Raw genomic sequence first — 25,495 nt, forward strand, 5'->3', positions numbered from 1 at the left:
CTCCAGAGAACCGGAAGCCATTGTGTACGACCAGGCTCTGCCTGTTGGTTTGTCGTCGTCGTGTACCAAGGGAGCGTTGCGGCGTACGACTGCGGGACGTCAACCGCGCATTAACTTGATGTATGAGTCGCAGACCCGCGAGTTTGCCTCTGCATGATGGTTCTCCTGTTCAAGTCCATCGACCACACCGGGGAAGAACCAGAAGCGAGTTTTCGCGCTGACGAATGTCAATTCCTCCTGGCATCCTTCGCGTGATAAGATTTCTTTCAGGGGTGGTAAGAGTCTTCTTGGATTTTTCAGATACCCAGCTCCCTTGTTCGAACAATCGACTATGTACACTATCGTAAGATTGTGTTTTGTTCGCGATCCGCCATCGATATCCTCTCGACAGGGTGTGTTCTAACACGACGTCGTTCGAGGGGATGTTTCGCATCTCCGCCTTCTCCGTGTTTCTCTCACCTCGACCAGCCGGTCGCTGATGAGACGGGGAAGATTAGCTTCGGCCTCTCTGTTTGGGGAGCTGATTAGCCGGCGGCCCTTTGACGCGAAACGGGAAACGCCGCTGCAAATGACGATTCTCGCCGCTTTCTTGTCTCTTTTTACCTTTTCTCTTCAGCAGATAATTGAAAACCTTTCGTTTTTCGCGTGTTTTCAGAAATATCTAACTTTGCAATTTTTGCTAAAAAGTGATAACACTTTGACATCATTCGTTCTAGACAGAGCGAGATCATTGGCTTTTCTCGGAGCAAAGAACCGGGTATTCCTCGACGACGCAGTCGTGTCGGGGTCTCGTTCTGCGGGGATTGCGTAACCCGAACTTCGGATGCCAAGTTGGCACCGGGAGTGGAGGAGGAAAGGTAAGAAAGAGAGACTGAGGAGAAATAGAGTATCTAGGGAAGAAAGGAGAGGGTGCGTTTTTGCGGCTTTTCCTCTGGGCCTCTCCAGGAAATCTCATCCTCGACTAGATTTCGGCTTTGTGTCGAAGTCGCGAGACACGTTGCTCCTCTTCTCTTCTTCGTCTCGACGTTTCGATCCGGTTCGCTCTCTCGTGGTCGTTGCCAGAGCCACGGTGCATCGAACGGGAGGACGTTGTTCGACCCCGTTTCCTCCCTCCCACCCCCGCACTCGCTGTTTCTCCATCGCCGAATTCCCGCGTTCTCTCGATCTATCATCGGCAACGCGAAGCAATTTCTTCACTCGTCTGACTTTATCCGATCTCGTCCGGTTCTACACCGCCTATCGCGACTCGCTGGCATACTATAATGAAGATTTATAGGGAGCTTACCGAAGGGGTGGGATCATCGAGATGGCTTATTGCCGTCCTCGGAAAGTTTTCAAGGTTTAAGCACCGCGTCTACTCCACCCTCTGTACACTGCCGTTCTTCTCCAGCGAGGACAGTGAACGTCTCCGGGGAATAAAGAGAGAGAGGACGGTCGGCGAAAAGCGAGGGTGCAAGAGCGAGGGGGTTGCAGGACAACACCGGTATATTAAACTTTTTATAAAGAGAGAGAAAAAGAAGGGGGATAGGACGGAGTAAGAGGATTCTGTCATATTAAAATGTTCGTCCTCGCGTCTCGAGAGGATACGGGTTTTACTCTTTCACCTGCGTCCCTCGTTCTTCCACCCCTTGGAGAACGTATGCGTTTCGAAGGATACGACGAAGCGGAAAAATAAAACTTCCTATTGCCGGGATATTAAAGCAGATTTTTTTATTCAGTATTCAAAGGAACTCGTGTCTCATTACGATCAGAATACGGAGCAACCTATCATGCTAGAGAATTCTCAAAGTAAAAGCGTGGATTTACGAGCGAGTTTCGCGACGCGTCTCCAACGATCGGATCTTACTTCTCCGATCTTCGAACGCTATTCTCCATCCCCGGTATGGCGCGTACGATTCGCATAAATTTCCATTATCGGACGACTTTGTATCCGGCCTAGACTCGAGTTTATTGTCTATGAACTTCCGTGTTTCTCGCGCCCTGTCCTCTGCTTCCACCGCGTTTCTCCGTTGATCCTCGAAAGCTTTTCATTCTTACCGTCCGATATTTCACGAGGACCGCACCTCGATAAAACTGCGGATCGCCGCGGCGCGCATACGAGGAGGGAGAATCGTTCGATTAAAATTCATCGAGCTACGCGTAATCTGTAACGAACGACGACCAAAGGGAGATGCCGAGCAAAACGTGTACCGGCAGCAAGAAATCCGGCTTTAAAGCGTTGTACCAGAGGCTGTGCAAATAAAATATGCTCTGTCTGGTCGGCGATCCCGGCTGGTATAAGCGCGTTAGATCCTTGCCGGATATCGGCAGAATATTGTCGGTGCTGTGCGGCTTCTCGTTGTGTACGTCGGCCAGCAGGACGATAATAATCGACGCTTTTGTACGGGAAAGTCGCGCGAACGAGTTCGATATCCGCTCGAAGATAATTCCGCAGGCGTGAGAGAGCATCGTCGGGCTCTCTCTTGTATAAGAAGCTCGCTTTTAATCGACCTCTTTTGCTACGGTAAGTCGAAAGGGGCATGTCGCGGCACGTACAGCCTAGAGCCATCGAGAGCTAGTAGATTCTACAAAGAGGAAGGCTATTTAACGCGTAAACTACGAGCAGACGCCTCGATCTCCGACGCTAGCAAAGCGTTAAGTAATTGCTACGAGTTATCTTGGGTATTACCGGCTATCAGGAACATCGCGACTTTGATTTTTTCTCACGTATCGGAAAACAACGTTGCGATATGACCGTGTTCGCAATTGCAAACACCTATATACGTCAGCGGAATACTCGAAACTTTCGTTCACCGTTCGGTTATTGAGAATTTCGATCACGGGAAGCGGGTGAAACGAGCGCGACTTTCTCGCCCGAGGCCGAAAAGAAATTCCCGTGGAGAAATGGAGAGCGAAACGCGTGAAAAGAGAACGCGAGGAAAAAGGGGTGAAGGTGTTGCGCGACCATTGCGCCGGCTGTTTCGGAAAGAGATGAAAAGCGCTAAAGGATTGCGGGGGACGAGTCGTGCTGGAAAACGCTGCTTTGTCCTGCTGGTTAATTCCAAAGAGGTCTCGAGCGTGTCATTAGCTATCCGGCTGGACCCTCGCGGGACGGCTGCTCGTAATCGTTGCGTTTTGTCACTTTTACGTCGAGAAGGGGACGCGAGAAGAAGCCGAGAAACGAGCGTACGAATTTCGTCGCGGACAACAAGAATGTTTTGTTCAGTTTGGGAACTGATACGGAGAACTACCCAAGTGTTACACTCACTTATTCTTGTAGAGCTCGTCGAGCTGAACATGCCTACACCCCGTTTTATGGGCAGACGGCTAATTGGTTAAAAAATATTAATAATTAAAGTTAGTCAAAATAGAATATAGAATTTTAATTATTCAAAAAGAGACAAATTATCATTAAAAAAAAAAGAAAATGTTGGGAACCAAGGATTTGAACCGTGGATCTTTAGATTGCGAGTTGTATGTGTGAGTTTGTCATACTTCAGAATGTAAGGAGTAACTAATTTTAATAATTAATATCTTTTAAACAATTAGCCGTATGCCCACAAACAGGGTATAGGCGTGTTCAGCTCGACGAGCTCTACAAGCTGGCAAAGTTTCATTAATAAGTGAGTGTAACACTTCGGTAGTTCCCCTTGTGAGAGGAAACCGCCAAAGGCACAGGGTGCTTCTGTTTCTACAATTCTCCCTTGAATATCTGAAAGAAGGTACATTCGCGATTGAACCGTAGGAAATATTTACGAAAGCTCGATGATGAGAATAAGAAATGTGGAAAACTGGCAAAGCGTTTCGTTTCCTTAACATTTTGCTTACATTAAACAAGATGAATTTCTTTCGTACTAAATTCGTACCGAAAACTGCGTCGTCCAAAGTGATTATATTGCGCAAAACGCCAGGCAATTTGGAATTACGTAAGCCTTTTCGTGATTCCTGCATGAACAGCAGGCAAGCGGATATCGCGGTGACTCGCGCAACGTGACGCGTTCTCACGCAGACCGCGCCGCGACCGACACAGGAGAGCGCGTATTTTAGAATCGCGTGGTCGACGCGGAAACATTGTCCGAGGTCAGTTAAACGTGACGTGAATCACGTTGTCGCGCCGTTTGCCAAGAAGCTTTGCGAAACGTCCAATCGTACTTCTCGAGTTAACGCGTCGTTTCGTAACCAGTCTCACTCCTCGAACCTTGAATGAACGCGAAACGCTGAAAATTCACGACTCGTTAATCGCTCGGGAAAACATCGATCAGAAGAGGCTTGTTTTTCTTCCTTCCTCGTGACTTACGAGAAGACGGAATTAAACGAGCCAGTCGCGCGTAATGAAAATAAGCCGACCGCAAAGGGTTGAAAGTTTTTTATGAGGGATTAGTCCCCGCTGTCCCGGCGAATTACGGGCCTGTATTTCCAGGGATAATCGTGATGTATGAACCGTCGATTCCTCGAGGTTATTCGATTATCGAGGCGCGAGAGTTATCCACTACGAAATCCCTCCTCCCTATCGATCCCTTTGCAATTGTATTTCGTTACGCTTCAAGGTTTCACGAATCGGGAGCTTTTAGCTGACCCTCTCCCCTAGGGTCGTTTCGAATTTTAAGGTGACCATTAAGATCTCCTCTCTGTCATTTGCATACTTTGCGAACTTGTCGACGGTCACGCTGTACGTTTCTCTGAAAAGACGAGAGAAGGCCCCCCGTTAATGCGGAACATGGTCGAGCCATAAATCCAACGGAATAAAGAGGGAGCGAGGCTGTCTCGGTGTAAATACCGCGGACCCATTAAAACTTTTCGCGTACTTAGCAGCGGAATTTATTTCGACCCGCGTGTGTCCAGCCGCGCCCATGCGTAATTGCATCGCGACGCCAGCCCGTTTCTTTTCTCTACATTCCAAGCACACTTTTCAACGATTCCTCGCATTATTGACCTCTTATTAGTTTTTCCAACGCGTTCATTAATGACCCGGTAAGTGCGTGCGAGATTAACGAAGGAGATTGCCAACGGAATACCGCGATTCTTAGCGGAATAAATTAGCAAGAAGTGCAACAGCTTCTTAGCGTACACCGGGGACGTTTAGAGAAGGTGGTGCTCGAATTAGAATATCCGTTTCGAAGCCAAAAAGGAGTTCGTGGGCGTGCACGATATATATACGTCATCTGTTCTCGAAGTTGGAAAATTCAAGCGCGAAATCAATGGAAATGCATTCTTGCATCTTCGTCGAAACATCCAGGAAGCCTCTGATATTCACAATAGGTCAACTGGTTGTTTCGCAATTAACGGATTAAACCTTCCCACGATTGGTAAGAGGTGCCCCCGTGTGTACGCGTGTTCCTCGCGCCTCGTCGGCCATCGGTCGACCCAGTGCAGCGGGCGATCGCAAAAAAAAAAAAGAATTTAATAGCCGGAAAAAGAAGTTCCGTAATCCCATTGTTTTCCGCGTTCGTCGGAACAATAGAGGCATTAGCCGGTCGATCGTGTGTGTTGCTGGCTGAAAAGCGTGCCTTTATAAAGACACACGTAACAGGCGGCCGAAGGCAGGCGAGTGCAACGGCGCGGTGGCGGCAGGTACACCCGTGTAGTCGGCTCATCGACTCTCCTCTATGTCTGTGTGCATGTTCGTTTGCAAAGAGGATTGCGAATCGAGGCGTAGACGGTGGAGGACGCGAGGCGGGAGGAAATCGGTCGGCAGCGCGCGCGGTGCACTTGCATAAAATAATCAGTCAACGACCGCTGCTCGCGACTAGCTACGCGGCTAGGAGGTTGAACGCGTTGCTACTTTTGCGTCAGGGTCGACTCGACTCGGCTCGGCTCGGCACACACTCGGTGTGTCGTAACGTTGGGCTAGGTTAGTAATATCGCCTCGACGCCGGAGCTATTTACTCTAGGCTCTATTCTTACGCGTCAGCCAACCAGCACGCGGGCGAACTTCCCACCGACACATACACGCATTCGTTCATCGCTCGACTCTGCGTCGGTGTGCCCGCGCGCTTTGGCCTCGGCTTACCGAGCGTGCCCGATAAAGCTGATATCCCCTAGCCGTACGCCGCTGTTATCCCGTTCCCCCGCGTACGTCCCAATTAGCGGCCCAGGGAATCTCTTCGCGGTCCGTCGTTATCGATTATCGGACGATTACTTCGAACGCCTCTGTCTCTGGCGCCATTCACGCGCGACTTCTGCGATCTCTGTATCGATGGAAACCCTGGAATTTTCCTTAGAACAACATTCCTATCGATCCTATACAATTATCGTCGAGCAGAAATGAAATCTTGACCACGGAGAACCGTTCCGATGATCGATGTTTTTATCGCGATCCAGTTAAGAGCAATTAACGATCGTGTCGCGAAAAAGGCGTCGACGTATCACGCGGTTTAAAGTTCACGGTTCAGCGTAACCCAGAAGCGTAGTGATCCGTAAAAAGCGCGAGCCGGGGAGCGTATCTGTGTCACAACAATACGGCTCGACGATGTACGCGGTTCGCGTTCCCGGTAAACATGTTTGTTCGTTCGGTCTCGAGCTACGTGGCATACACGGTCTCGGGACTGGTTTCTTTTTTGTGCTAGGTTAGTGTAATTCCGTCTGACGAGGTTACATTATTCCGCTGGCTCGTCAGCGCATATACACACGTACACACACGGGGCCCACGCGTATTGGTTCGCGATTAACGTCCTCCACGTCGTGCCACGTTATCCGTTACGTCCAACCACGGTCTTACGAAGTTGCTCATGCAATAAAGTTGCTACGTGGCCGGCCGCGGTGCTCCTTGGCTACTTTTCCATCTTGGTGAATCACGAAAGCCAGGAACGAGCTATATTGGCTGGCGACACGCGATTCCCCGATGCTTTATCCTCCCTATGGATCGTCTACCAATCGCGACGAATCTTATGATTCAACCGCATCGCGCGATTCCTTTTTATTTTTTAATATAATACATTTTTAACGCGTGTTGAATGTCGCGTGGAAGTTAGCGGTGACTAGCACCGCAAATTAACCAAACGATTTCATCATCTGGTAGGCGAAACAAGGCGTATATCCTGCGTGTATATTCCATCGGATGAATCAACAGGTTTTCGCGATAGTCAGCTGATTCTCGGTTCTGTTCGACCAGTTTTATCCTTGACCATACGCGACTGAATTCTATATTTCATTATTATGCACCAAGAATCTGTCCGGAGAGTCGGCGACGCACGGTACTCTTGGACTCTGGTACCTAGCATCGTTTTAGCTTATCGTTACATAACAAATAAGAAGCTTGTACATCCATTTGGTCTTGAATAATTGAAATTTCAAACTAGATTCTACATTTCAACTTGATGACCCTAGAACGTTCGAAGGCAGGAGGCTCGTTAAAATCGGAGGCGGACGGTTCCAATCGTCCTCGTTGTTAGCCAAATTGGATAACGAGTCTTTCGCGTAGAATAATTGGCCGTTCTGCGGCCGCGTAAGACAAATCAATTCTACGATATCACGCCATCATGGTATGTACTGGGTAGCACGCGCTCTCCGTTCTCCTCTCATCGTGCCTGCTCTCACGCTCGAGCGCATCGAGAAAAGATCCAGGACGAGCAAAGAGCGATCCATTCTATTGCGACGTTACGTATCGACGCGTTAACCGGACTCGACAGTGTCGAGTTTTTCTTGGCCTAGGTTAGGAACTATCGTCTGACATCGACGTTGTTTACCACCACGCCTCTATTCTTACGTCTCCTTCGTTGGAGAGGCGGCTATCTGTTACGCGTATCTCCCCGCTCGCTGCGATAGCCGTACGTGTCCGAGGTCGTGGTTGACGATAAGCTTAGACTTTTATGCGATTAAATAAACCTATCGCTATCAGAATATACTCGGTTCTTCGAACGAAAATATTTAACTGAAAGGGTTAGAGAAAGAAAAAAAAATATATATATAACTTCCTCCAGCGTGTTACGTTCGCAATAGAATGGATCCACCCATGGAATTTCACTCGATTCGAAACGAGTATCGTTCGTCCGCGTGATCGGAATAACAAAGTAGCCAGTGTATCGAAGGTGAAAAACAAGTTGCATAGAATTCTCGAAAGCGGAGGCACTCATCGGTCGATCGACGGCGTGGTTCGGTCCAACGTAGATAGAAACCCGTATTTTACATTACTCATCTGTGTGGAAGGTCAGTCGACGATGGAAGTGGAGATACGCGAGGCATACACAACGATCTTATCTACGTGTATAATTAGACGAGGCCATGTTTCATTGGCAGCGTGACACGCGTCGATAAGTAATCTCGCCGTGTAATAACTCGTCGAGCCGAAAAGAAAAGCAGCGTAATTTTCTTAATTAGCCATCTGGTAACGTAACGCGCGTATCTCATGTATAAAACGCGTGCACGGTTTTCGAGGCTGACGGGGAACCTCGCGACAGAGAGAACGGTGTCGGTAGTGCAGTAAACTCGTGGCGGCGGATAAATATACGGTATTATGTAAGTTGTTTGCTGCGAGCCAGGGAACGAGCCGAGAGCCATCGAGGAGAAGCGAGGGAGGAGACGGGGTCTCTTGTGTACGCGTATTGCGTAATAATCGAGACGGCAAAGTTCTCCGGTTCCTTCTTGCCCGCAGGAAAATTCGAAAACAAATCCTCCGTTGTCAGTGTTGCGCGTCTTCGTTGTTGTCCGAAGAGGAAAAGAAAGAAAAAAAAAAAAAAAAAGAACACGTCAGATTTATTTTATTTTCCGTTTTTTTTGCGGTGTACTCATACCGATCTCTGTCCGTGTGGTTGAACAGCGCGATAGCGTTACGCAATCTGACACACTCTGGAGATTTCCTTCGCTCGCAGAATCGCGTCGAAATCGTCCAGAGTTTCACCCGCGGTTATTTTCGGTACCGATGTCCATGGTCCGCGCTTTTCGTAAACTATCGCAGTGGAAATGGGAACGCAATGGTCAGACGCAGCGTTTCCTGGAAACTCCTGTTCGTTGATGATCTCACGGATCGTGTCCCTCTTTCTCGCAAAGCTTGTTACCATCGTGTGTCTCGTTAACACAAAAAACCGAGAGGAGTCCTTTTCATACCCCATCGACCGACGCCCAACAATGAGGATTAATTTTCATCCGATCCTATAACGCCTGGTTGTTTTTTTTCTCTCCAGCAACAGAGAAACGTTGTCATGGAACTTGTCACGTTTCTTTTCCAAGAAAGTAGACAGAGAAAAGAGGGTGGAGTACCGGGTGGCTCGGCACGCTAATCGTTGCTTCATACAATTTTTCTCCCTTTTGATCCGACCCCAGGGACACTGGTGTGCCACTGTGTCCCTGCTATTTTCGTCCTCCTCCTCGTCGTAGTCGTCGCATTGTCGGCTGACAAAGAAGAGAGAAGGGCGTGCGGGCACACGCGCCACCCGTGTTTCGCTCTCGTTTTCCGTGCCGAGATTTCAGGTCAGAACGGTAACGATCTTGATCGGCTTCGACAGCTGCTAATACGGCACGAGGAGAGGAACCCTTCTGGGAGGATTCGAACGACCGCTTGATTGCGCGCGAATGCGCCGCGATTTCCTGATTGAGAGAGGAGCGAAGGGGTGACGCGTACTTGCACGAAGAAACGAGAAGAGCAAAAGGGAAAAGGATGCTTGTGCGACGAATGGAAAAGCGGACGAAGGAGACTCGAGGAGATGCTTTCTCTCCCTTTTTCTCGTTCCCACCCCGCGGGTATCGACAGGTTCAAAGGGATCCATCCCCTGGCTGGATTTCCTCGCTCGAAGTACGTGCGAGGCGAGCTTTCGGGTAATTTCTCACTCGTGCAGGTCACGTCTTTTGTAGCGCGGGGGCGTGTATGTACCGTCAGCATAGCGCACACACGGTATCTGGCTTGGCTACCGAGCTGATTCCGCCATCCTCTGCCACCCTTCGCGTATTGCGGCCCGGGTCGGAGGTATCTCATAAATACGATAGGAACGAAGCTTTTCGAGGACCAGTAATATACGTGTTCCCTTTCCCGTGATTCTATTCGCGAGGAGGATTTTCGACGAAGCTTCGACTCCTTGTATTCTCACTGACCCCTGAAATCTCTCTCGTCAGCCGAGCAAATTGTTTTTTCTTCGATTCGCTGACCCGTCGCGGGCGACCACCCCGTTTCAAGCTTTTTTCCCCCAGTTTTCTCGCCGGTCGAATTCATTTCGACGAGGAAAAAATTCTGTAAAACGATACGAGTGCGGTTATTACTTGAGAATTATTTCCCAATTGCCGTCTGTCGATAAACGCCTGACCGCATAATTATTCTTAATTACGGAAAATTTAAGCCAGTTCTTATTTGTTACACGATTGGACCAAGCAGGAAAACGCGTTGTATGCGACATTTGGCCCACGTCATTGTTTCCCTCGCTCCTTCGCTTCACCTTACGTGTCAATATTAATCAAGCGAATGTTCAGTCATATTGGCCAGGCGATAGGAGGAAAAATCACGCGGCTTATGTAAGCAGGGAATGCTGGAGCGTTATTTAGTGGCTGTAAAGTCTTGTTGAACAGTCGAATCGAATCGTTCAGGACCTAAGGCTCGCTGCTAACAGCAGGAAAAATTGCAAGATTTTTCATGGGACCTGGCAAATCGTGAATAGAGAAGATATTTGGTAGAGGAATTTTGTGCAAAAATTATCGGTGAGTGAGAAAAAAGCCTCGATAATAATATAAGTACTATGCTGCAGATTTTTATTTTTTTTTTATGTTTTAATTAAAGCGTGTCATCTAAATAGAACGTGAAATGTTGTATAGGATCCAAGAAATTTGTAATAACTTTCAAATATCTAACAATCTTTCAGTAAGACACATCCTTTAGACTCGGATTTGACATAGCCTTTTTCACATCTGCACTTAGCCGTTAGTTTGGTGCATTGCTAGAACAGACAGGATTATTTTTGCAATACTTACGCGTGAATTTGTTATATTGACTGTTTGAAAAAACTTACGATGCCTGGGCACAATAGGGGATTTGGTTCTGGATTGTCGCAAGTCGGTTCGCACATGCCTCCGCAAAGGTCCCATTTTGCGTTTATTCCGCAATCGTGCTGAGTTTCATCTGTATGAGTAAAATTTTAGATTTCCTCCTTATTACAATTCGAAAAATTACTCTTTTCCTAAAACTACTCTTCTATTTTACCATTAGAAAATTGTTAATTTCGAGACATAGAAAATGTACCATTGGCAGAATATTAAAATATTAAAAAAATACGTACCAGCAGCGTATGCGGCAGCAAGGAGCACTAACAGGAGGACGAATCGGAACATGATGAATTTCATTTCGATGATTTTCTCTCGGTTCCCGTTATTCCAAGTTCAGTCACCGTATGATGTCGAACCTAGCAGTGCTTTCGGTTTTTATACCTACCAGGTTTACGTAAGTTTGTTAATCAGTATTTATTATTCCTTTGAAGATAAAGCCTAGCGATAACAAGAAAAGCCACAAAAGAACGATAATTTATGCAGGTACGTACTTCGTAAATAATGGTGCGTCTAATTAATTTTTATTGTTGAAACAAAAATGGTAGTTATGCATAATTCGCTTTTATATTTGTTGCCAGCCAACAATGTAACAAACTTCTCTGTTATTCGAACGCGTGACACATTTTGAGGTCGCGGATAACGATTATATTTAACTGGTGCAAGTCGCTTTGTGTACTGTTCAACATGTTCTTCAAATAGATACTAATTGGAGGGGATAATGATATACGACGAAGGAATATAAAAGGCGTTGAATCGCGGGGAGTTAATTTCTTGTGTGCCTCCTCGTCGTCAAATAAAAACATGCTTCTTCAACGCGTTCACTGGCCGATAAAGATCGAACAAGGAACGAAATGAAAATTCCGAACCGTTAGATTACATTAGCAGATTAGACCGATCCATTAATTCTCGATATCCTTGATAATCTATATTATCGTAGTAACACGTGCCGCGTATCCAGACGAAGTTTTTTCTTTTCAAAGCGTTGCACGAGTTACACATATCATCGGTCTCGCAATTTTATTCAATTAACTTTCACGATCCTTTACCGATCCATTAATTATACCCGTGTCGACGAGTTATTAGCCTGCCTCTCTCGTTCGCTTCGTTCAGATTCCCGTCCTCTCCTTCGTGTACGACGATTTATTCGCCGGCCTAACGAATTAATTCCCCGTTTTCGTGAAATAATAATGATCGTTCGAAGAGGTAGCGAGCGGTGTCCTCTTGTTCGCGACGGTATCGAGGTCGGGTGCCGGGTCGGTGGGTAATCTTCTTAACGAAGAATCGTCCCTTCTGCCGGTGAAAGAGGGAAATACCTCGGTGGATCCAATAAGCGGCTATCGGATACGCTTGTCTATTCTCCGGAGAGATGAAATTCGTGACCAAAGCGGTGAGAAAGAGAGAAGGAAAACACGGGGTGAAACAATCCCATTCAACCAACCCCCCCATCGAGGCTCGGGGGCAGAAAGAGGTCCGGGATTGAGGACGAACGAGTGGCAGGTGCGTCTGTTTCTAGGATGAAGCTTGCTTGGGGGAACCTTAATACGGTATTTCATCGGTCATAATGCGCCCTTTCCACCAAGACCTATCCTTTTGTCTCGTCCCGGTGAAACTGGTGCGCGACGATACAATCTTTCCCTCCAGACGCGTCTGTTTTACTTTTCCTCGAATTTTCTTTCAACCATTGTACATCGCAGAGAGAAGGAATTTTTTTTGTAAAATATTGCTCCTCGCCAAGCTGATAAGGGAAGATTATCAGATTTTATGAGATCAGGTATCGGGTGGCGTTGCAAGAAAAGTTCGGAAAACTTTGGGAAACTTTCAACGACCGATTGAAATCATATTCCAGGGAACAGATATCCGTTCAGAACACAGAGATATTCGATTAGTAGAAAAGTTTCCCTTCTGCAACTGGAGCCAGTCTATAAAAGAAGAATTTGGGGAGGAAAGTTTACCTCGTTGCGCATGGTTGATCGGCTGGGATATACGATATTTTACTAGATCGAAAGATCTTGCTATTCTAGAGACAAATTACGCGAGCAGACAGGATTGTACACGAATTTAAGTCGCTTTATCCTCCGCGCGAACGGTCTTTGTTCTCGAAATGCCCTGGTATCCCGAGGGATAACGCGTGTGTAGCTGTTTTTCGGCCAAACGCGACTGATTATTCCGAGATAGGGAATAATAGGTGCGCGAACAAAGCGTCCCGACGCACACCGACGACGCCCCGTTGGTATAGCTGCTCGCTTATTAACGCCCTACGAAGTATTGTCCTTTTGCTCCCTTTGACGCGTCCTTCTCCGCTTTTGTCGCGTTTTCAGTGAACACAACCAGGGAAAACCGAGACGCCTCATCGCGTCGTTGATAATTTCGCGTCGCGATAACGTGGACGAAGGCTCGAGGCGTCGACCTCCCTTCGTTTTCATTCAGAAGAGCCGTATAAATTGCTCCGAGGGAAAAGGACACACGAATTTCCGATTTGAAATGCTGCGTCTCCATGGTCCGACATCCTCGAGTATCTTCTTTTTTTTTTTTGCTTTTCAAGCTGGTCGAGGTAATTCCAGTGGAAGTTTTCTGCTGAGACTGAGGAAACTGGTCTCTGTTCTCGGTGGACAAAATTGGAAAAGCAGCGAGGATCTTGTTCGAGAACGATCGAAGGATCGTTAACGTACCTTGTGGCGTGGAACGAAGCGAGCTGAAAAGGAAGTAGAGAAAATAGAGAGGCAGAGGCAGAGCATTCAGCTAAAGGCACGTAACAAATTTGCTAGCACGTGTGCTACGTGGTCGAAGCTGAATCTCTCCAAGCAGACTGTATTTTTTCAACACGTTTTTACGTTCTCTCGTTAAATGCACGTGGCCGTGGAAAATCTTCCTTATTACCCGTACGATCTTTATATTCTAAAGTTATTTCATTTTTCGAACGTGGAAAGGGTTCATCGAGTTCATCGACGCTCGAGAAAAAAATTATTTTCCGATTTTACTCCCTCGTTTTTTCCCAACCGTGTTTCGAGACTTTCTTTCGTTCTGGCGAGCAATTTGATTCCAGTTTTTCATGGGCCACGTATCCCGATTTTTCACGCGGTTGAACGAAGCAAATCGATCGGACCGCGGGGGCGTTGTTGCACCGCCGCGGGCTGAATTTCAAAACGGCGAAGAAAAATAGGTCCGTGTTTCCTCCCTTTTTCTCTATCTCGACTATTACCCAGTTATCGATGGTGGTCGCGTTAGAAAAACGCGTACGAATTTAATGTACCACGACGAAAATATTGCCCGCGATACCCTTTTGTGCCACTGTGTCGACCGAACCCGAAACTTTCCTCCACTTTTTCCGCTTTCCAGCCCGTTAACTCCTAAGAAAAACACTCCCTTTAGCTGGCGTTCTATGGAAACACGAGATTTAAATAACGATTTAACAGCGAAACTTTGCGTCGTCGTTCCTGCGTTTGTCACGCAGTAGAATTTATTACTTTTGAACCGCGGACGCAAACAGTTCACACTCGAAAGAACTTTGTTTCTCTTTGTTCGAACGCAAACGTGTTATCGGAACAGAGAGAGATCTCCTCTTAACGACCAACAGACGAAAACGCTGAGGAAGCGAAACAGTCGGTAGTAATCTGTGCATTCTGCTCGTCGCTGCATCCGAATCTCTTTCTTTTCGCCAAGCCACGCAAAAGAGGGTGGAAACATCCCCTGGAGGTTCCTCCACCTGGAACGAGTCGCGTAAAAAAGTCTGCTTCTAGCAGCTTGGAGCACCATCGTCCAAAGTGTCCTCGTATTCTTCAAGTTTTATCGCGTTCACGTGGCCTCGTGAAAAGCGTCGAGAAAGGTGTATTCTCATACGTGAGTGTTACACTCACTTATTGATGAAATTTTGCCAGCTTGTAGAGCTCGTCGAACTGAACACGCCTATACCCCGTTCTGTGGGCAGACGGCTAATTGTTTAAAAAATATTAATAATTAAAGTTAGTCAAAATAGAATATAGAATTTTAGTTTAGAATTATATAGAATTTTAATTATTCAAAAAAAGACAAATTATCAATAAAAAAAAAATAATTCAGAACCAAGGATTTGAACCGAGGACCTCTAGATTGTGAGTTGTATGTGTGAGTTTGTCATACTTCAGAATGTAAGGAGTAACTAATTGCAATTGTTAATATCTTTTAAACAATTAGCCGTCTGCCCCCAAAAGGGGGTATAGGTGTGTTCAGCTCGACAAACTCTACAAGCTGGCAAAGTTTCATTAATAAGTGAGTGTAACACTTGGATAGTTCCCTTCAGTAGCTGTACTTTCAATCGAACTACGCCAGATTCGCGTCGATCCGGATTTAAAAAAAAAAAAAAAAAGAAGAAGAAAAACTTTGAAAAGTTAAGAAACGAAGGAAGCCGATCAGACGCAAACTGCAAGTTCTAAAGACCTTTTTTGTCGAAGGGTTCGCGAGGTGAGAAAAGAAGGGACAGGATTTTCGTTGGCCAGGCGTGTGAACCACCCGGCCAGCGGTTCCTGGCTCGTTTTTGCGCGTCGAAAAGGAAATGAAGAAGAGAAGGAAAGTCGTCGGAAGAAAAGAGACGGAAAATATAGGGGCCCTTCTTTAATACCTCGCAGCGAAATTCGCAAAACATTCGGGAACAGCTGCTGGCTTGACGTCCCCGCGCGTTTACCAGTCATTTCCTCCTCGCTCTTTCTCTCGTCTCGTCTTCCACCTTGCTGCTGTCGTATTTCCGTTCGCCTCGAAAATCCACTTCCGGCGTCTTCGCGCCACGGCATCGGGATTACTCCCTGTCAAAGAGGACAGGGCTGGTCGGTAAATAAATACTCTTTCGGCCGGAAACGAGTCACCCTTTCGAGCGGTTCCGTCGTTTCCGCGTTTCGATGACGAATTGATTCTAGATTTCCCTTCTGTTTCTCTTCTCTCTATCGATTCTCGCTTCTGTCGCTGACCGGAAGAGAAAACGATCGATTAGCACGTATTCATCAGTGGCGAAAATTCACGGTACGCGTTGCCTCTCCGTTCTTGATGGTATCTGTTTCTTTCAAGGCGTTCGTTCGAGTGGTGTGTTTGACCGGTGAAAGGGTTAATCCGGCTGACTCGGCTCCTAAGAAAAGGGAGTCCCGGCAAACAGGTGTATCTCCCGGAGAATGCCGGGGGGGAAGGAGGTGAACGGGATAGCCGGGGCTGTGACCCTTTTGCCAACCTTCCTTTCGCAGAGCCCGCGTGTACAATAGAGGTCAGACTGAAAGGGATTCGAGTCTGTATCACGACCGTGGTACATTCTTTTCATGCTTTCGTGACAGCTCGAGCGGGTTAATTCCTTTAGAAATCCAGCATTTGAAACATGTCCAACAGGCTTCGTTTCTACATCTTTCCGTACACGAGCTCCGTATGTTCCACTTCGATGGACGGAGCTAGAAAATCAATTCCAAACAGTTGATCGGTTTGATAGCTCGATTATCAACGGGTAACAACGAATCGCCTATTAGTTCTCCTATCTTATCGCGTAATGAACGCGTTTTAAAGGCGCGATACGAGGAACCTGATTCTTCTCGCTGCTTTGAATTATTACTCAACCGAAGGAGAACAATAGTGTCTAATGGCGGTTTTGTCTTATCGGTTCCTAACGCGTCGTTCACGCTTTAAGACGGCGTACCACTTGATAATTCTCGAGCACTCGAAGTCCTTGTACCGGTTGCTAAGATCGGTATTTAACAGCTAATCGAACAAGTATTTAATAAGTGAGTAAAGCTTCGGTGAGTAGCCAAGGGGAAATAATTTCGAAGAAAGATCGCGATCCGCTGTATCTTCTCGAGTGTTTTTAAGCCCGCAATGTCGAGTGTTTTCTCCCACAGCAAAACGAACGAATCGTGGGTAAATGCAAGATTCCTGTTTCCTCTTATCCGCGAGATAACGCTTGCATCCATCCGGAAAGGAATGCGCATCGACATCGAAGCTCTGCAGAAATACTCCGGGACCAATTAACGTTTGTATTGTTGAAACGCGTTTGAAACCTCTTCTTCGTGGTAGGTAAGTAGGGCAAGGTGATTTCATCCTTTCTCTCGGGCTCTCGCGAGCAGCGGTTGCAAATATTTGCGGGAGATCGTGAGAGAAAGAGGGAGAAGATTTTCCCTCCTGTTTGATCAAGGAAATCCTTCGCGCTAAGAGTCTCCATTACCGTTGCGCTGTCAATTCCATTACAATGTCCCGACAGATTTTCTCGCGGCGGAGAAATAACGGCCGACTTCCGTCATTGAAAACCTATATTAACCGTTCCTTTGCCTCGGTGGATGTAATTGGATACTTCCATTAATATACGCCGCGAGACTACTAATTTCCAAATTGCTAAGGATAGGGTAATCGTTAGGATGGCGTAGAGAAATGGATCGAAGGATGATGAGATAAAAAATGTTAATTATCAGCGTCACGAATACGTGACACAAGACCGGCCGTCGAAGCGTTAACAGTCTCGTTGGGGTCGCGTTAGGCCTGCAGCACGTTTTCTATCGAAATACACGAGCAGAGTGTGGTTATGTAAATTGGAAGCTAGCGTGTAATCTCGATCGAAGCGTTTTGCTTTGCACGCCTAACCCAAGATTTTCTCCTATCCTCGAGAAAAATCAATGCCGCTGTGTAATTCGCGGCCAAGCGGAACAACGGCGCGGTATGCTGATCCGCGAAGCGTGAAAGCCGTCTCGAGGAGAGGAAACAAAAGGCGCTGTTTTCTTCTATCATCGAGACAACTCGAGCAGCACGCGAGAACGCGAGAACTCGCGCGGGGGCCGTTCTGGAATTTGCAACAATTTATGGGGTACACGTTGGCTCGTTTGCAAGTAGCCGGACGGTGGCACACGGTTCGGTGCAGGCGTCGGGCTTTGACAAATGGATCGAAATTGCCAATTATCCGTGCGCCGCGTTTTCTCGCCCGCCAACACGCGGGCTGTACCCTGTTCGATAAAAATTTCGCGCTCGGAAACGAAGCGTGAACGGGTGGAAAAGGCGGGTGTCAGTAATCTCGCTTTTTCTCGCGTGTCTCGTACTTTACGCGGTTTGTGTTCCCTTTCGATCGTCGATTCTGGACGCGTCGTAGCCGATATCGTTCACGCACCATCGCAGCCGCACGCGAGAAACAGCCCCTCGAGCACTTTATCCGTCGTAGGCGTTCTACGACCACGTAGCCGAGCGTGAAAAGTAAATCAACGCCAGAGCGGCTTGGCTATTGTGTCGGTTATTATTACCATTAGTTATATACTGCTTGTTCCTTTTACGGCTGTAAGTAAGAAACGTTAGGCGAACATGGATCCCAAAGTGCTTTATTGAAAAGTTATGGAGAAAAAATAGGATTCGTTTAACCCCTTAGATCAGGCGAACAGCGCGTGGGTTGATGACAAGCGATATCGAAATTCGAGATGTTATAAGTATTGTCAGGTTGGAGAAAGTAGGTGTATTAAGCAATTTACTCCCTATGTACTCATCTGCGAGAAGGATCTCGATTGATTTAAAATAAATTAATAATAATCTCGATTGATCCAGTTGATCTGACCTATGTCTCTCTGTTTTCTGTTGCAGGTAAATCCACTGAACAATCCTATTTAATTCTAAGAGAGGTGGATGGTAGGTAATCCGGTAGGAAAAATAATGTTTCGTCGTTTGGGATGGAGGAAAAGGGATTCACGTGCTGGTGACTTTTATCGGGAACACCATTCCCGTCCGCCTTAACACCTCGTGGGGAAGGAACGGTGATTTATACGAGCTTGATCGGCCGTCCTAAGCCTCTCTCGTTAGAATCGATTGCGCGAGGGTGGACGAGGAACGGGCGGTTGCTTCCATCCCTGGTCACGTTTTACCCCTGCCGAAATTAGGTCGTCTCGACGTTTCGATCAGATTTCTCGAAACAATTCGCTCGACTGTCAGCCTGCCGGATATTCTCGAGCAAACAAATTCGCGTCGATGAAAAATTCGCCTAATGTAAACGTCGCTCGAGGATTCGTTCTCTTAAAATTCCTTGCATCGACTTTAAAAACGGCACGGTTGTCGTTAAACGTTCAATCGCTCCGAGATTGGCTCGTTAGGCGTACGTTTGGTTCGCGAATCCGCCAGAGGAATAATAATAGCCGAGGAAAGGATAGAGAGAAAAGAGTCGTAGCGTATGTATCGTCTTCTTAACGACGTCTCCTCAGGACGCACGAACCTCGAATCAACGATTTATTATCCGTCCCGCGAGGATCAATACCATCGCAGAAGATGCATTCCCACGTTGAAATTGAAATCTATTCGCCCTCTCTTGTCTCTGCGCCTTCCTCCCCGCCTCGTCCGCGAGCGTTGTTGCGAGTCTTGATTGCCAGTCGGCTGTAAAGAACGTTCGATGCATACGACGTCGGCATGCAGCGGTTGCAAGAGACAACGACCGACTTCAAGGTAGTAGCAAAGCCAAGTCGTCAGTCGACGGGGCTTATGTAAGCTGCCTAGATGTTTCGAGGTCTGCCGTGCGCTAGGGGACGATGAACGCTAGTGCTAGCGATAGTCGTATTTCCCTTTGCTGAGCAAGCTTTTCTTTCCGATCCGAATCGCAGATGGAATTGTGTTTGGGGAAAGCGTAACGAAAACTTAGGCTATTGTCTCCCGAGAGTAGAATGTAAAAAAAGAAATATGCAAGCTTATTTCACATATTTGTTCTAATTGCACACGTGTTTGCTCGCGAACGTTTCAGCAGCCGCGAACGTGTTAAATCGGCAAGCTGATAGCGGGCATATTAGCAAAGTTGCAGGTTCGAGTACATTGTATGGCTGATTTGCCATGTACAAGGTGTACGCCGTCAGGAAAACGAGTTTATTAAAAGCAACCACGTTCTATCGATAGCGATCGACACACTGGCCAAACCGGAATGTCTCGTTCGCGTTGCAGCAATTTCCGTAACTGCATTCGAAAGCTTAAAGAATGCAACGAGGCCCTCCCCCTCGTGGCTGAATGGGTTCCGCGAAAGAAAACGTGTCAGCGGGTATCACGTGTCCCTTCGTCGTGGAAAGCAAACGTACCCGGGGACAATTTCTACCCGGTCTGAAGGATACGCCGGTGGTTGCAGACGGCTCCCAAATGACGCGTACCATTCGAATCTCGTCGATCTTTATACGCCTTCCCTCCCGACAGTTCCATCAATTTCTATATACGAAAGGAAAGATACGCCCACGGTGGATGTAAAACGCGGCGAGAGTCTCTTTCTCTCTGGAGAGTCTTGTAACGGGGCGTTTTATTCAGAGCTCGGATCCTGCTATCGACAACTCATCGAACGAGATAATGGAAAAATGACGGCTACCACCGGTTTCTCGATAGGCTACCGTTCAAAAGCCTTTTCTTTAAAGCAGCTTTTTATATACCTCGGTGGACCGATTACGAATAATTGGATGCAATTGCCGCGATTAGAGTAGCTCGAACCACCCGTTACTTTTCCTCCTTCTTGTTGCCTCTTAATTTGCTGTTACCGCGTTCCTCGTCCAACACGCCACGATTCCATCGGCTCGGGTAATTCGATGCTTACGATCGGTTTCTATGGGACGATTTACGGGAATCATACGTTGGCAGAGTAGAAGATGAATTCGCGAGGACACGCGACGAGGCACGCGTTTTCCTGCATTCCCTCCGCCTTGGGCAAACGGTGCACCCGTGTAACGAGCTTCATTTTTCATAATTTTCCACCACACGTGAATTTTTACACGTAGAATCGATACCCTGAAAGTAGAGTCGATAGGGCGGAGAAAAGGACGAGGAGGAATGCTTCTAGACGAGGTATCGGAAAAGCGATTTCAGCCGACGTCGCTCATACTTTATCCGATAAAACGAGAGGTCCGGCGACGAACGTTGATTTTAACTTGAAAAATTCGCGTTTAAGTTGTTGATCGATAGAGAAAATATCGGTTGGTTTAAGCAAACGGTTTCAAGGAACCCGCAATCTTCTCGGCCAGACTCGATGATAGGTCTCGATTGACCTTTCGTCGGTGTCGTAGTTAACTTCCTTCCAGACACGGGCTGTATCTTCGAACTTTCGATCGGATGTCGTCGAACTTTCCGACCAGCAGCTCCGAACAACTCCCCGGACCCAGGTCGGACATTTAAATGCAAATACACTTTTTTACTTATATTTATATGCAAATATGGGCGTTCCCGCGCGGCGGATGGGAGCTGGCTGGGACGCGGCGCGAATAAAATCTGCGGGTATTTGAGAAAAGGCAATGTTCGCTCGCGATACCTTGCAATTATCCTCAGTCGAGCCATCTACCAATCACGGTGTCTGAAATTCTCGGTTTTTCACCTTCGTTTTATAAAAATTCCTGAAACTTGAAGATCAAGTGAGACGGGTCGCGTAACGACGTGCCGTTTCTTCGAGTACTCGATCACTCGGGCATGTATCGTTATCGGCAAGCAGACTGCATTTTCCTGTTCTTTATCTTCCTCCGATTTTACCGGATTCATTTGTTCGAGGAACTTCTCTTAAACTATCGAGCTTTCCTCGTGTTTTCACTGAAGGCGTCGAGCTTTTTCCGCGATGAATTTTCGCGGGAATCCAAGAAATTCGCAGATGTCGCGAGGGAATCTCAGCGAGGAGACGTTTAAAATGTAGATGCACTCATTTAAATACCTCGGTCCGCGTTCGCGATTTAATCGTCCTCGTTTTCTTCGGCCCTTGCCGTGTTTTTCCCCCCCTTTCTCTCGCCGCCATTATCTCGACAAGGGTGCTCTTTCTTTCAGCGTTGCGTCGAGGGGCGAGAGAAAGAGATAGCCGATCTGTAATCCGAAAGTTGTCAGCCGCACATCGCGCTGCCCTAATGGAATTTGAATGTCGTTAGCCGAAGTAACCGGGCGTGAGGAAGGGACCTTATCCCTATTACCGCCTCCTCGTCGACCCCTCTCCTAGTTTGTGCCGATGATACGGCCTCTGCCGCAGGTATCGCCCTTCAGGACGAGCCTTTCTATCCGGCCAAGTTTATTGGAGCGCGAAAACGCGTCGGGTTAGGACGATCGTTCTTTTCCTTTCTTTCATGTATTATTTCTTTCAACGCCCATTTCTGTGCAAGAACGATCGTACAGGATGCGTCAAACCCTCTTTGAATTAGACAGGCCGCGGAGGCTCCCGAAACTTTCAACTAAGCATGCTTTAACGCGTTTAATCCTTTATTATCTCATCAAGATTTGAAAAGCTGCGAGACAAACCAGTTTACACTTATTTTCGGATCGCGTTATAGAAGGAAGGATCGATTCGACGTGAGAAACAAACGAACGGAATTTTGAATCGACAGCAAGATTTTCGAAGAATGGCAGACGACAAAGAAGACTTCAAGAAGCTCTTCAGGAGAAGGCTTCCTCAGTACATGGCTTCGACAGCAGGTTCTCTATTCTCTCTTGAACAAATTTCGTGACGCGATCGACACTCGCGCGAATCTCCTTCACTTTCCGATAAACCGTGTCTAACCTATCGTTGATAAAATATGTTGCTACGAGACGCGCGATTATCGATCGAGGCTCCGTTATCGGATGGGAATAGTTTGAGAATTTAAACGAATCGGTGCTTTCTTAGCGTGCTTGGGTGGATTCTCGTTGGGAACCAGTCTAGGATGGAGCGCGCCTTGCGTGGAAATATTGAAGAGCAAGTACGATTACAGCGTGTTCTCGACCAACGTGGTCGCGTCCGTGCTTCCACTGGGCGCAGCATTGGGCATGATCGTGGTGCCTTTCTTGATCGACAAGATCGGCCGAAAATGGACGATGATGGCGCTCGTACCACCGATGCTCCTCGGTTGGCTCCTCATCATTTCCGCCGTGTCCGTTGTAGGCTTGGTGGTCACTGGCAGATTTTTAATCGGCGCCTGCGGGGGTATGTGCTGCGTTGCGGCGCCGATGTACACCGCTGAGATCTGCGAGAAGCAGATCAGAGGTACGATCACGTGATCTTGGGTTGTTACGTTTCCAATTGCTTTCGAACGATAAGTATTTGCTTCTTTAAATGGTAAATCGTTATCCTTATTCTATAAAGTAATGATAGAATATGCCTTTTAAGGACAGACGGGCAATAACTCCTTCCATCTCTATCTCGTTCCATTTAGAGAGGTGATTCACGCTTCATTCTTTCTGTTCTTGATTCGCTCTCGCTCTAATCTTGGAATCTGAATAATCTTCCTCTATCACGAAAACTCTAAAGAGAAGTCTAAACCGAATCTGTATTCCTCGATCAGGCACTCTGGGCGTGTTCTTTCAATTGTTGCTCGTAATCGGGATTTTGTACGCTTACTGCTGCGGCTACAGTAGGAGCGTGATCTGGACGTCGGCGTTGTGCGGCGGGACGCCCATTCTGTTCGCCTGTGCCATGATTTTCATGCCGGAGAGTCCGCTTTACCATTTGTCGAAGAACGACGAGGATTCCGCGAGGAAGTGTATGCGATTCCTCCGTGGACCGGACACAAATTTCGAGTCAGAGATCGACGCTTTCAAAGTTAGTCATTGAATTCATCAAGAGACAGACTCTGATTCAGGTATTTTTGAATTTCTAATGTGTTTCAACAGGAACAGGTAGAACGTAGCCACAAGCAGAAGGTGAAACTGTCGGTGTTCCTGAAGAAACCTGTGCTAAAAACCCTGGGACTCGCGTACGGGATGATGTTCGCGCAACAGTTCAGCGGAATTAACGCGGTGATTTTCTACGGGGAGACGATATTCAAGCAGACCGGCGTCGAGATGGATTCTCTGCTTCAGGTGGTCATCTTCGCGGTGGTCCAAGTTTTCGCCTGCGTTGTCTCGGCCCTGTTGGTCGACAAGGTGTTGAGATACCCTCCGGTGATTCGAACACTGTGCTCGTTCGAATCTTACCGAGCACGGTGTTCAAGGTTGGTTCATTTAAAACAAGGGAGGTCGTTTTTGTAGCTGGGTCGAAAGTTCCTAATGATGTTATCCATGGGCGCGATGTCCCTCTGCTTGCTGGCCCTCGGCGTCTTCTTCCTGGTGAAGAACAAACAGCCCGACAAGGTTTCTCACATCTCTTGGTTGCCACTCACGTCCGCCTGTCTCTACATCCTGACCTTCTGTCTTGGCGCCGGTTAGTACAACGATCGTCGATCTCCGATTTCAAGATTTTTTAATCATTTCAAGAAGCTCGATCAGAAGGGTCGGTTAATCTTTCGATGAAAATAGGTCCCATACCGTGGGCCTACATGGGCGAGATCTTCCCCGCGAAGCTGAAGGGTGTAGCTTCCTCTAGCGCGGCTTTCTTCAATTGGATACTAGCTTTCACGGTAACGGTGTCGTTCTCTACTGTGACCGACACGATCGGAAACGCGCCCACGTTCTTCATCTTCTCCATAATTTGTATGCTGAGCGTGGTCTTTCTGATGTTCTTCATGGTCGAGACCAAGGGGAAGACTTTCGCTGAGATTCAGCAGGAATTTGGCACGTTCGATGTGGAGGACTGACTACAGGAGGTTCTAAATGAATCCAAGGAGAAGAGGGAAAACTCTTTCATTTCCGAGGAAGAAATGGATAGCTTTGTAATTCAATTTATCCGTAACATAAATGTTATCGTAACTCGAGGGAAACGAACGCGACTCTATTAATACTATAGAAAATAATGAAGGAAAACGATTTTATTCAGAAACCACCCTTTCGTGTTTAAATTGCACCAGGGGGGTTGAAGAGAAAAGAGTCGTTCGTGTTGCCACGCTTTCCGGAGAGACGAATTCCTCTCAAAGCGTCGGGAGAGAAGGGAAGCAGGATGCTAAACTTGAACTCGGGATTATGCGGCTCTGCACGTATGTGCATCGACACGCACAATGGCGTCTCCGCGCACCCACCGGGTGCCTTGCCCTTGGAAGCGGGTCTCGAGCCGACAATGATCCGCTTGTGGCTGGCTCCACTCGTTTCGAATGAAAAATCCGCTGAGATTAGTGCGCGAGCAGAGTTACGCGTGTAACGAGAAGCCCCGACGTTTGAGCGGAAAAGGCATGAACGCGTTCTTTCATGGACGTTGACCCGAGAGAGGATAATCGAAGAACATCGACTTGATCAATGAGCTTGATTGATGTTCCACGATGCGCTGGAACTTACGAAACCTCTCTATTTCTCTTTTTCTAATAACGGCTTAAGTTTTTCCAGGGAAGAAGAGGATAAACGATGTCGTTAGGGGTACTTGACCGTTGCAACGTCTCGGGATCTTTGACCCGATCGTAGTCTTTATTTTTACGATACACGATCATCAGAAATCTATTAACAGGGTAGGGTTGCTTTCTTGATAACTCGAAGGGAGTGATACGACCCCGTAGAAACGTCGGATTGGGCGCAGCGACGAGGAACGACTGCACACGGACGTGCATTTGTCATGCAGTTGCCGTCGCCTTGGTAGGCGTTCGCTTTCATCGATTATGCATTCGAATTTATATTTATGAAGCGTAGTAGCTGCGCTCGTATCGCCGTTCTAATAATGGATGCTGCTATAAAACCTTCTCGTCTCGCGTTACACCTCGTCCGCTTCGTCGTTGCTCGCTGCCTACGCTCCTGCGTTGTCTCCGTTGCAGATTTTCCGCTTTAT

General features: G+C 47.4%; 3 protein-coding genes across 10 annotated transcripts in view; 2 read left to right on the top strand and 1 right to left on the bottom strand.

The window, feature by feature from the left end:
- Positions 1–25,495, top strand: part of LOC114878289 (headcase protein) — a 101,697-nt gene that overhangs the window by 31,262 nt on the left and 44,940 nt on the right. The window lies entirely within an intron of this gene.
- Positions 8,730–24,543, top strand: LOC114878290 (facilitated trehalose transporter Tret1-2 homolog). 8 transcript variants are annotated; one of them, XM_029191913.2, is made up of 8 exons: positions 16,598–16,685; positions 16,785–16,955; positions 22,167–22,308; positions 22,499–22,855; positions 23,154–23,410; positions 23,482–23,733; positions 23,839–24,010; positions 24,106–24,543. In XM_029191913.2, the coding sequence occupies exons 3-8, from the start codon at positions 22,236–22,238 to the stop codon at positions 24,381–24,383; spliced, it is 1,389 nt and encodes a 462-aa protein (XP_029047746.1). In that variant the 5' UTR covers positions 16,598–16,685; positions 16,785–16,955; positions 22,167–22,235; the 3' UTR covers positions 24,384–24,543. The 8 variants fall into 8 exon arrangements, with proteins under 8 accessions (XP_029047748.1, XP_029047750.1, XP_029047751.1 ...); XM_029191915.2 differs by lacking the exons at positions 16,598–16,685; positions 16,785–16,955 and adding an exon at positions 8,730–10,599 and having other exon boundaries at positions 22,112–22,308; XM_029191917.2 differs by lacking the exons at positions 16,598–16,685; positions 16,785–16,955 and adding an exon at positions 8,730–10,599.
- LOC114878297 (chymotrypsin inhibitor-like) lies at positions 10,622–11,298 on the bottom strand. The gene is made up of 3 exons (XM_029191928.2): positions 11,175–11,298; positions 10,908–11,017; positions 10,622–10,835 (listed from the first exon to the last, which is right to left on the bottom strand). Exons 1-3 carry the CDS (start codon positions 11,236–11,238, stop codon positions 10,746–10,748), a joined length of 264 nt encoding a protein of 87 aa, XP_029047761.2. The 5' UTR covers positions 11,239–11,298; the 3' UTR covers positions 10,622–10,745.

Source organism: Osmia bicornis, chromosome 9 (genome assembly GCF_907164935.1).
Source record: "Osmia bicornis bicornis chromosome 9, iOsmBic2.1, whole genome shotgun sequence".
Taxonomy (NCBI): Eukaryota; Metazoa; Arthropoda; class Insecta; order Hymenoptera; family Megachilidae; genus Osmia; species Osmia bicornis.